Genomic DNA, 12,910 nt, shown 5'->3' with positions numbered 1-12,910 from the left:
ACACACACTCATCTACTGGGCTTTGATTCCTGCAGAGCAGAGCACATGTGCCACTCAACTCATTAAATAAGCGCCTCTGTCCTCTGGCCAGTACTACCCCCCACCCACCACCTTGACTGTTCCCTCCCTACATGTTACCTTCTTCCTTTGACTATCCTCAGCATCCCAGCATCTGAGACCCCCTCATTGTGTGTCTCACGTGGTTTTCCTCAACCGTTAAGTGGTCTGCGCTGTGGTTACAGTTGCTGGCTGCTCACTTGAAATGATATGCAGCTTCTGAGGGCTCCCCCATCCCCCCCCCACATACAGTATCCCGCCCCCTTGATTAGCCTAGAAACTGCTATCAGGCTAGCTGCAACGGCAGATATATGGATTTCACCTCTCCCCCTCCCCCACTCACATTACATAGTGCTTATGCAGATAACTGCTTGAGAGATTAAGCTCTCTGGAGAATACCCACATCTGGTGCCACTGCCCTCACTGCCACGCCCACATATGACACACACACATATATATTTATATATATATATATATATATACACACAAAGACACAGCTACACCCCCCCTCTGTGGCACAGCTGGTGATCAGCTGAGAGTCCTCCAAAGTGAGGCTGGGGCCTCTACAGCAGGGTAAGTGACAGATGCTTCACAGGGCAGTTCAAAAGGAACAACTACCCTTATTTTAACTAACAAAAGACTTGATTTCATGAGGGGCAAATATTGAAAGAGAGCTCACTCAGTTGCACAAGATGAAAATGAAAGTGTGTGTGTGTGTGTGTGTGTGTGTGTGTGTGTGTGTGGTGTGTGTGTGTGTGTGTGTGTGTGTGTGTGTGTGTGTGTGTGTGTGTGTGTTAACCACGAATAGCCACGTACAAACATGGTCCCTGCATTTCTTTCAGTAGCGACAACTGCTCACAAAAGCTGAGAAACACCTCTCTCTGAGATTGAGATTGACTTTATCAACCCATAACTTAAACGCTGTGATTTAGTTCAGGATCACTAACCCCGAGTCTAGACTGCAAGCGTAACAGACTCGTTTTTCATTTGCACGTCTGACGCAAAAGATACGCTTTCATGTTAATCTATGCAGCAGTTTACACCGGCTCCGTGCATGCTCACGTCTCAGCTGCGTCACCGCGACCTGAAGCATTTATTTACACCCATTTTTTTTTACTTGACTTAACTTGATAACGCAAGGTTGAATAAAACACTGCTACTTTACCACATTACAATAAAATATTACATATTTTAGAATTTTAATTACTAAACTTTTCTCATATTATCGCTATTTTCTTAATATCCATCTAATATATAACTACAGTGCATAATAAACTCAGCTCTTTCCGCCATGTTACCAGCAGACGTGGGCAGTACAGGTGAGTTTTGCTCTGGGTTCAATTACACAATCACAATCACACAGTAGAAAAAACACTTCCCCAACTCATACTGATTCAATTTCACATTTAAAATGCTCTTCTTTTGGAGAGCCTAATAAAGATGATGCATGTTATTATCATGGCGAAGAGGAGTTTTAACAGGAACATCAATCTTACGTCTTTGCAGGCTGCGATCTGGTTGATGTATTCTCCGTCTGTGAAGATAATGTTCTGTCCATCTGCATGTTGACCTGCAAAAGAGAAGCAGTGAATATACGCAATATTTAGTTGGTTGGAATTTTGATAACTTAACGCCTATGAGGTGATTTATTTTTTTTAACAAGCCAAAACAAGTGTCTTCTTGAACCTGGCATGGTGACAGTCCCCTCATGCTCCAGAGTCTCAGGGTTGATCTTGATGGCTGACATTGTGTGGTTACTTGTGTCCCGATACAATAAGTACCCCTGAAAACACAAAAAAAAAAACATTGCTGCTGATCGACCATCAGTAAGGACTATTCCTACCTGAAGCCTTACTTAGACATATTGTTGATAATGATAAAGATGATAATGTATTTGAGTTATTAGTACTCTGAAATGTACTCCCCGTCACATCCATCAAGAACAGATCAGCAGTTTTAGATTCATGGGTCCAAAACCAAACTACACACTGACTACAAATAAGCAACATCATTGAAGTCACATAGAGGTCAACTCCAAGTTTAAATGTGACCTGCATATTTTCTTTATTAGAAGTATTTTCAAAGCCATTTCACTGACATGTATGCGAGGAGCATCTTGATGAAAGCTCTCCTACTTACCTGAGCAAAGCCCAGCCATGATCTCTTCTCCTTTCGATTCCTGGTACGAGACGTGGAGTTGTACACGTGGCCCTGTGAGGCATTGACAACACATGACAACCTCAAACACTGACACACCTTAATGAAATGTTGGCAGATGAATAATCAGCAGACAACTACAAACATTTAATGTTGGCAGAAATACACACAATGATTGTTTTATTTAACACCTATCAAAGTCATTAACCTCTTTAAAGCAAGAGTATTCTGTTTCAGAGCAGAATTATGGCTGTTTAGTAGCTAGGGGTGTAAGAAAATATCAATACACATGAGTATCGCAATATTATGTTGTGCGATACTGTATCGATTCTCCAAAACACTGTATCGTGTGAGTGAAGGTAGTGGAACCTAAGGAATCCATTGGTACCAGACATGCCCACTCTATGATAATCACATGCAGTTTTTTGCATGCAGTATAAATGTGTTAATTTTGCCTATTCTAAAATGGTTTATTTCTGGTGTGTTCTTTATACTATGACTGTTTTGTGTCTGTATCATGATACGTATCGTGTCGCCAGATTCTTGCTGATACACAGCCCTGTTAGTAGCACTGCTCTCTACTGCTAACACAAAATCAGTGCTGCTAGAGGCGTTTCTGTTATTTAACCTACCCTCATTGATATAAATGGGTTGGAAAAAATAATAGGAACCGTATATGCCAGTATAAAAACAGTTCAACAACACCACAAACTACCACCTCAAAAAGTTGAATCAACACCACTCAAACAGTTTCAACAAAAACTGAACATTATAACCTTCACGAAGAATTTATTGCAGGACTGTTGTATTAAACTGCATTAGTTTTAGCTCGGTGTACTTAATAAACTGGTAACAAGAGTATATAGTTGCTGACTGTCCTGTGAAAACCCAAGTATCTCTAAAAAGTCTAAAAACTTTCCCTGAGCCAAGAAAAGCAATCCCCATTTAACAGTTTATTTATCTTAAGAACTAAGAGAATTTTCTCAACCCATGGTAAACCCATCTAAATCACCAAATTTGGAGATATGTGGTTGTCACTTGACAGTCCCAACAACATGCAGCTTTGAGTGTTACATACCCTGACAGTGCCACTGTATCCAGAGCCCACTTTGTAGAGTCCGTCCTTGCAGAGCAAGTACAGGAAGGAGCCATCGGTCTGTAGAAGGCAGCGCTCATCCTCGTCAATGGCCACCTCTTTCAGGATCCACTTGTTCATCAGGGCGGCGCGCTTGATGCCATTCCCGAACCAATCCTGGATTTGAATCTTTCCCACCAGGACAGCCTGCACACTCCTCTGTAGGGCGTTCAGTATGGTGGGCACCTGGTGAGATTTAGGAAGGCAAGAAGGGTAATGAAAATGATTATTAATTATATATTATGTGACTTAATGGGGTGCATTTTGTGAAGTAGACCATCCACCAGGTGGGAACTGGCTTTGCTGCTCAGTGAGTCAAATGCTCTTATTAGTGACTGAGACTGTGGTTACTCTATCTGTATATTTGCTCTCTTCTCTCTGCATTTCCCACACACACATTTCTCACATCCTTTATAAAACCCCCAGCGCTGATCTCACCGTTCACACACACGCAAACAAACATAAACACACATACGCTGCGCACAGCACATAAGCCCACACTTCCCGCCAGCCTGCCTGCCATTGTGATGATTCACAGTCCAGTCAATGCCTGAAAGATGAGGGAAAACAACACACAGGCCTATGTCTGTGGGGGATAAATGTGTGAGGCTCTCTGCAGCCTTGGTCAAGCGTAGTAATTTTAACTATACGCAGGTAAAGGTGAAATATATTTATGGTCACACAAAGCCTTTCCACAAAATTAAGTGCTTACTGTGTAAGTTACTCCCAACATTTTGCAAGAGCAGTTTTGTTATAAAGTAGAAGCAATAAAAACTGAGAGAAACAGAGAGAGAGGACAAGCTGGAGACCGAAGCAAACAGAAGACCGGCTAATTGGCGTAAGAATCCAGGCAGGGTAGTCAGAGCGGCTTGACATTTTCTAAAACTCAATTTGTGCTGTCCAGACACTGCCCAGAGTCTCTCTCCTCAAAGGAAATGCATGGAGGAGCCAGAGGTTACTTTATCCTTCTACAATACACTTTGGTGATCTAGAGCATTTCTGGTAGTCTGAAGGAAAAACTTGAATGGATAATAGAGATGTACACATTTCCTGGTGGAGGTGGTTAAAATATAACAAGACATAACAATTTAATTATTCAAATTCAATTGGGTATGTAAGATCAATGTCATTCCAGCTTGCGCATCATCAAATACAACCATCAGGAACACCTGGAATTCCTCTTCCAACATTAAGATGTTTGTTCAACGTAAGATAGCGATCTGAACAGGTGATCGGTACATAAAGAAGATGTTGACATCTGATTAACAGTAGTTACTTGTGCCAGGAAAGCCAAGCCTAACAAAAGTGCAAAGCACAGTTTGGACTATCTTCTTTCATCATGTGTTTTAAGATTTAAATCAGAGCCTCACACGCACTCACAATATCATACAACACTGATCACCCCCTAAACCAACACTTCACATTACTTCCATCTGGTCGGAGGTACAGAACACTGAGACGGAGAAGAGCTCACTTCAGCAGGAGCTTTGTTCCTTCTGCATTTGCAGCCCTGAACAATCTGCCTCACTGACACCGTTGTGAGCTGGGATGTATGAGTGCATACATGAAGATTTTGTGAACTGCTTGTGTGTTATCTGATCTGTCTGTATATCTGTCAGGGCTGGGATAAGACACCTATCTCCCGATTCGATACTATCAAGATACTCGGATGCCGATTCGATATGTAATGCGATTCTACAAGTATTGCGATTCGATAATATGATTTATCTTTTAACACTAGATCATGGGAAAAGTGGAATCATACACTTCGAAGGACTTTTAATTTGAAAAATATCTAAATTAATACATTAAAATGTTTGATTATCAGCATGTATGTAGTCAGAGATGTCCTGAAGTCAAATATATCAGTCATTGTCAATAATATTATTTATTATTATTTTTCCAGCAACCCAAAAATCAAATAATAAAGACATTTCCCTCACAAATTAGTGGTATTTTCTTTTTAATTTATAAGGGACATGTAATATTTTATACTTTTGGTGAATATAATCCATCAATCTTATTTCCATATATGTATTTTGTATATTAAAGTTCCCGATGTTAACACCTTATTTTGAAAGCCGGACGTAGTCACACGTGTGTACACCCACTAACTTCGCCAAATCCGTCGCTAGCTCTCCCGTCAGCTCCGTTCTCTTTACACATCCATGTTCAGCTCTGTTTGACTGTATTTAACATAAATGTCAGTATAAGGGTGCTCTACAGTTGTAGCGTCGGCCGATTTGACCACAGATATGCGAGTGATGGCTGGCTTGACTGCATGTTACTGCAATACGATAACGTTTCTTGTCCATGACAGAGTTAGCATGCAGCTTTAGCCATGATATCTAGCTCTGCTTTTCCTGTCAATGTGTGAAACCCAAAGTGTTTCCATACTTTACTGTATGTGTAGTGTTTACCACTTTGGATGTAAAATGTGAGGGTGCAAGTCGTATTCACACGGACCCTCCGCTGTTTTGTACTTCCTTGTTGTGGCCAGCTGCGGTTTGTTTTGGTTGACGGCTATGGAACGGATATGACGTCACGTTATTCAGACTACAACAATAAAAGCGGAAACTTCCTTCTATCTCTGCATAGACTAAAAGGCCCCAAATATATCGATTCTGGCATTAAAAAAAATCTATTTCAAAATCGTAAAAAAAAAAAAAATAATTGTAATACATAGGTGAATTGATTTTTTTCCCACCCCTAATATCTGTACATTGTTATGTGTTGCTGTGCGTATATATCTGTATGTTTCTGTGTACTGGCTGTGGAAACAAATATCCCTCCGGGACAAATAAATCTAAATCAAAATCTGAAATCTAAATTGGTTAATTACCTGTATCGTCTGGCAGGCATGGCTGCCGTTGTTGGTGAGGATGGCAGAGACGGCCTGCAGGATTTTGCCAGTGTCTCCCCAGGCCACCACCAGACTGAAGAGGCAGGCGCAGGACAGAGCAGTGATGGCCTGTCCTGTCGGGTCATTGGGCCCTGTGCTCCGGACCGTGGTCTCCAACAACAACTGGAAAAGCGACTCTGAGGACGCATACAAGTGGTGGGCAGGTTAGACATTTGTGAAAAAAGAGAAAAATGGGAGTGCTTTGTGTGGATGAGGCTGAACAAACAAATTGCAATATAGTCCAAAACAACACAACAACTACAGCCTCAAAGTGATCATTAGATTGCAACAACATATCTCTGACAGGGTCAATAAAACATGACAATTTAACGCTTCACAAACAAGATGTGACAATTATTGCATTGGATTGCTTTAGACTGTACACATGCATCTAATAAAACTCTAATGTGTGCACATTTTCAGCCTTACCTAGCACATCAGGAGGCTCAGTCTGAAAGCCCTCCGGCTGTTGTCCCTGCAGCATGTCCAACAAGGCCTGCAGGCTACGCAGGCACAGTGAGGGGTGAGAGAACCGAGTCTCTTTTATCAGCTCAAATACCCCACACAGGCCGATGCCAATGATCTGCGCACACACACACACACACACACACACACACACACACACACAAACAGAAAGAAGCACATTTCTATGAGCTAATGAACACCATGCTGTCATACCACAGCCAACGTCTAGCTAGACTAGCAGCTGTGATGCCACTTTATACAGCAATTGAAGATGAAACATACTGACGTTGTGCATAGATGTAGTTAAAAAAAAAACAATCACCACATTCTGTCAACTCTTTAAGTTTACCTTATTGATGTTGTTGATAAAAAAAAAAAATCTATATTCTAAATAAAACAGAACTGATAGAAAGAGACTTGGAGTGGATGTTTTCTTGTAGTAACATGGCCTCATCATCCTACAGTAAAACAACCTAAATATAGCTGGGGACTCACAGTATGTACAGTTACTACCGCTGGCTTCAACATCCACTATTAACATTTTGTATAATGACAGACCCACAGTAGAAGGGAGGCTGGCAAAGGAGTTTGGCCTAGAAAAAGATGCCGTATCAGTATGGCTTATTAGGGAATCGAATTATGGTCCAATGTTCCCTCCTATCTTAGAACTTGTTTTTTAACATTGAAATGAAAGCTTAGCATCAGCGTATAACTAACAACAAGTACAATAAAAAATATAAACAGTAAATATGAACTGGAAAAGATATAACAAGACAATACTCTACACCAAAAACTGAAAAGATATTGATTAAGATATGCAATAGATATCCTTGTTAGATTTATATAACTGACATAATAATCCTTTGTCAAGACTTATAGGCACTCAGTCAGTGTTACTTAGTTGAAACACACACAACAAAGATTCTTAACATATGCCTTGACATTAAAACTAAATCACCCGACATATTATAGCAACAGTAGCCTATTTAATGTGTCTGAAAGAGGATACAATGGATACAGCCTTTTCAGTTTCCAGTAATGACAACTAAAAGTTAAATCTATCTAAGGCTGCCTCCTGGTAGTCGATTAGTCGACTAATTGGTCGTTTTGGTCTTAGTCGTCTAAGGTTCCTTTAGCGGATTAGTCACTTTTTATGCTTTTTCATGCTGAATGACTCATTTCCAAGTAACTTATGAGCTCATCTCTGGTAAACACATGATTTAAAGTGGTGCTGTTGTGTGATTCTTTGTGGAGGAACTCAGTTTTAACAGATCTGTCGATTAAATCAACTAATCAATAAGTCGTCAAAATCGTATGAGTATTTCTTTGGTCGAGGACAGCCCTAAACCTATCCATCTTTGACATTCCAGCATTTACCTGCTAACTAATATGTACACATATGTACAGAGAGCATATGATACAACACAAGTTGAAATCAACATACAATTCTCTAAACAGACAAGTGACTCCTCAGATTTGTTATTGTGGTACTATAAGGCAGTAGCCTTTTACAAAATGAGCCAACACCCTTAATTTAATTCCTTAATTCTGCCATTATGACACAGAACCCAAATTAATCCTTTGACATGTTGCCTCTCAGATGCTTTGGTGTATCTGTTTAACAGGGCTTGCTAGTTTCTTCTATTTTATGCCATCAAAGAGAGCAGCAGTAGCCTAGTTTACTGACAGGGCAATGGGGCATGCAGTAAGTCCAGGTGATAGTGTATTTTAGCGACACCTAACTTGATCACCTGAGCTAACTAATAAAAACAGTCCATCGTGCTTATAGAGTGCTGCAGGAACTAGAATTGCACTCGGAGAGCGCAGACCGCCACCAAGGCCGGTTTCATGTACGTCTCACCCACTTTTAGCATCAAATAACTAATTAAAATGTAAAAATCTCATTGGCTTTTTGTCGAGGGAACCCAGGGCAATGCTAACTTCTGGGTTGGCCTGCTAAAATATGTCATCCCTGGAGCAACTCTATAGATAGATAAATAAAAAATGATTGTAATTACAGATCAGATATTCGGTTTTGTCCCCACGTACAAGGAATAGTTTGCATTTAAAATGAACTGATACGGAATGAGAAAGATAAACCGGCAGAATAGAAGAGGGAGTTGGAAACAGAGCAGAGGCTGTAATCCTCACAGGAAGGGGGTTTCACACCTCTAGTAAAGTGACTCCAATTATCACAACAATACAAACGATGAGCCCTATATACTGCACAAGCCAAGGGAGATAAAGGATTGTTGCTTCCCTAAAACAAAGAGCACAGGCTGGCTCTCGCCTTGATACCGACGCACTGCTACCACCACATTAGCAGCCAATACTACCCCCCGCGCATACCTTTGGCAGCTTCACGGCTGGCTCGCGGTACTCTTCCTCCTCCTCACTGTCTGAGTCGCCGCTCTGCGCCGAGCTCCTGGAGGCCAGCACTAGGGAGGCTTCTCTCTGCTGCCAGTCCAGCACACAGTGCCGCACGTTGCAGTAGACATTGAATGCAGATGGGTTGCTGTGCAGCTTGATGTCCGGCACGCAGAGGGCTCCATCTAGACTCTCGGCCTGTGGAATAACAGAGAGTGGAGAGGTCAGCAAGTATGATATAATGTGGTGCAACAATGAGCTAGTTAGCACACCCTATTAGAACTGCAACGATTAGTCGTCTAATTGATTAGTCGGTCGACAGAAAACTAATAACCAACTATTGTGATAATCGATTAATCGCTAAAGTAATTCTTCATGGAAAAATGGCAGAAAATGCTGCTTTCAGCCTCTCAAATATGGAGATTTTCTCTGTTTTATATCATATTAAATTTAATATCTCTGGGTTTTGGACTGACAAAACAAGACATTTAAATACATCACCTTGGACTTTGACCAAAAGATTAATTGACTAATCTAGAAAATAATCGCCAGATTAATTGATAATGAAAATAACGGGTTAGTTGCAGCCCTGCACCCGATAGTCGTTTATAAACAGCAATTATTTAGGAGTATGTCTAACTGTAAAAAGTAAGTCTGTTGTGTTCCCTTGGGCCACTAAAACTGTACACCCCTAACATCTTTGTATTGAAATTTTACATTCTCAATCACCTTTAAGACACAATTTAAAACGATATGAAACAAAGTGACTGAGATCATAACGTCTTGTAGACACAAGTAGTGACTGTATATTGAGAGAGCAGTAAGCATGTTTTAATTAGATCTCTATGCATGAGTTTCAGCTTTTATAACATGAGTTGTAAACATTGTGTCACATAGACAGGTAGTTTTAATTGTTCATTTTGGGTTGTGTCCATCAACTGTTCATGGCTGCTTAAGAAGATATTTCAGTGTACATCCACTAATGACACACCTAACCAAAGCAAGTGCCTACTGACAGCAATAAGTGGGGTATTTCCTCATCTGGCTTTACGAGGAAAGCCCCATCTGAGAATTCCTCAGAGACATAGGTTCTTAAACCTAAGGGACTCTAGGGCAGATGTTAGCTAATACATTTGACTAAACAAAGTTATATAACTTCAATAGTATTGGGATTGTAAAACCTCTGTTGAGCACAGTTAGTCTTTACAATGTCGGTCGTGTCCTCATGTCTAGTCAGAGGCACATTTGTAGCATGAAATTACTCCTCGTTTTGCTTTGACTCCTCAGGAAGCCCACTTTTGTACACACTGGGCTTGGCAAGTGTTGTTTACCCATTTCAAGATCGGCTCAACACAGCTTTCACTGTTACAAAATGGGTTACCCAACATTTTATATAACCAATGCTGAAAAAAATTAGTTGTGTTCAAGTTAAACTTAAGAGAATTCACCAAAGCTTAAAAAGCTATTTACTAGAAAATAGCAATAAGATGAAAATGATACAGCTGATTCTTTTTTCCAGTAGACAAGAAGGTACATGTTAGCTCATCTTTAGCTATCTACAGAGATTTCTCCCCCAATTAAAGGTTTTCTGTGGGGTTGTTTCACATCTGAATTGAGTGTCTACAGATACAGGTTATAGCATTTTGCACAGACTGTAAACAAATGAGGTAAATACATGATTTTGGGCTAATTCAAATTAGGTTCAACACTACAAGCGACCCCGGCCACACTGTCATATTGCTTTCGCATTGTCATTTGATGCATTGTTATTGTACATGTGTTATAGCTGTCATATTGCTTTCGCATTGTCATTTGATACATTGTTATTGTACATGTGTTATAGCTGTCATATTGCTTTCGCATTGTCATTTGATGCATTGTTATTGTACATGTATTATAGCTGCTTTAATGGTCATTTTGGGGGGGTTATTTAGTGTTGTTGTTGTAATGTATTCCTTTATACTATGAGATGTTTGAAATATTGAGTCAACCCTCACTGATGTAAAATGAGATAGACAAGCCGAAAGGGAAGATTTACAATAAAATCATTACAACAAAGCTCTCTTACATCCAAATAGTCATGATCAGAGAAACTACACTCCACAGACTTGATAAAGTAACTCGATGATAAGCTTTCTCCATCCCACCAAGCAAAGCATTTTTAACTACAGTCCTGAGGCAACCTCTAGGGAATCATATTGATCGATTGTGCCTCTCTTGCAATGTTGCGCTTTCGGCATCCCAATCACAGAGGGTGATGTCATCTATTTGGGGAGAAAGGTCATTCATCCTCAGCTCAAAACAGTGTGGGGGGGGAGGATATTAGCTCCCCTCTCATCTAACAGTACTGTCCACTGCTCTCCTGTCTCGCTGCTAGGGTAGCATTTGTGACCAAGTGACTGGACACAGCATTAACAAAGGAGCACTTTGCCTGAATAGAGCACTTCAAATTATTTAAAACCTAGAGATGCTATAATAACACAAACCCATAAAGCAAGAAAGACAAATTGGGTTTATTGGGACATGACAGAAAAAAAAGGGTGGAGTAGAGACCAAAGTACTGCATGATGAAGCTGAGCGTTTGATATAGGAAGCCTAGCGTTTTTGGCCCGTACCAACAATGAGGGTCCCCCCTAAGATTCTGATGGTTCGGTTTTGTCGATATGTCTAATTACTCTATGCATACATTTTTGTTTTCTCCATTGTTTGGAAGCCGTTAAAACAAAAGTCCTAAGTTGATAGTTCCTTTTACCTGATAGTCATGAGATCGAATATGATATTATCATCATTGTTATGTAGTAGGGTGGGAATCACCAGAGGCCCACGATACAATATGATCACAATACTTAAAGCTGCATCGGGTAGAATTGGAGCAAATGTGATTTTAAAAAGTTATTTTTATAAAACAGTCACTATCTCCTGACAGTAGTGCATGAGACAGGTAATCTGAAATAAATCATGTGCCTCTGTGTCCTCAAGTGTTCCTAATGGAATCTGAAAGATTTCACAGACTGGAGGAAAACAACCAATTAGAGCTGAGCTGATCTAAACATGGCTGCAGGGTCAAAAATGTTCTCATTTTACAGCTAAACAGTACACTACAAGAGGTTTCTGAAAACATTTGAGGTGAGAAATAGGCATTACAGTAACAGAATATTGATTCATATTTGATCAGCGCTGCCTAGTTTGGCCGTTTGATCAGAGTTTGTGAGTGATTGACAGCTGCTCAGAGACGGCAGGCTCCAGCTCGGCTCCGATTGGTTGTTTTCCTCCAGCCTGTGAGTGTGTCTAGCAGATGCCATTAGGAGCACCGGAGGACACAGAGGCGCGTGATTTTTTTTCCGATAACCTGTCTCATGCACCACTGTCAGGATATAGGGACCGTTTTATAAAAATAACTTCTTTTTTTAAAATCATATTTGCTCCAATTCTACCTAAAGTTTTAAGTCACGATATGATCTTAATGGAATTTTAAACATTTTGCGATATGCTGAGTGCTGCGATAAGATCTATTGCTATACATATCGCGATTTATTACCTTTTCTAACTTTGCTGTCTCTCCTGGTGCTATTATATGTTTGTTTACTATAGATTTCTTTATAAATACAGGAATAAAATGACCTTATTTCATCAATCAATTATGTGAATATACCTATAATTTATAAGGTCAGAAAAAATAAAAGCAGCAGCAGTTTAGATCTGCAGATATAGACACGTTGATGTCCTCATCTACAGGAAAGTTAAGTAAAAGCTGCTGTCATTTTAATAATTGCGCGACCTTTAGGTAATGCTTGTTTATCTGTATGTGTATATATCAAGCACCCAGG

At 40.2% G+C, this 12,910-nt stretch overlaps 1 protein-coding gene across 22 annotated transcripts in view; it reads right to left on the bottom strand.

Annotated features, from left to right (window-relative positions):
- Positions 1-12,910, bottom strand: part of mycbp2 (MYC binding protein 2) — a 77,763-nt gene that overhangs the window by 56,990 nt on the left and 7,863 nt on the right. For all 22 annotated transcript variants that reach the window (XM_037789572.1, XM_037789564.1, XM_037789567.1 and 19 more), the window contains exons 3-9: positions 9,066-9,281; positions 6,681-6,834; positions 6,192-6,388; positions 3,293-3,535; positions 2,197-2,268; positions 1,744-1,840; positions 1,554-1,627 (exon numbers count right to left, since the gene is read on the bottom strand). In XM_037789572.1, coding sequence (XP_037645500.1) covers positions 1,554-1,627; positions 1,744-1,840; positions 2,197-2,268; positions 3,293-3,535; positions 6,192-6,388; positions 6,681-6,834; positions 9,066-9,281 — 1,053 coding nt within the window. The remainder of the gene's footprint in view (positions 1-1,553; positions 1,628-1,743; positions 1,841-2,196; positions 2,269-3,292; positions 3,536-6,191; positions 6,389-6,680; positions 6,835-9,065; positions 9,282-12,910) is intronic.

Source organism: Sebastes umbrosus, chromosome 13, assembly GCF_015220745.1.
Source record: "Sebastes umbrosus isolate fSebUmb1 chromosome 13, fSebUmb1.pri, whole genome shotgun sequence".
In the NCBI taxonomy this organism is placed as follows: Eukaryota; Metazoa; Chordata; class Actinopteri; order Perciformes; family Sebastidae; genus Sebastes; species Sebastes umbrosus.
The sequence above is the reverse complement of the archived record's forward strand: the minus strand, read 5'-3'. Positions and strand labels throughout refer to the sequence as shown.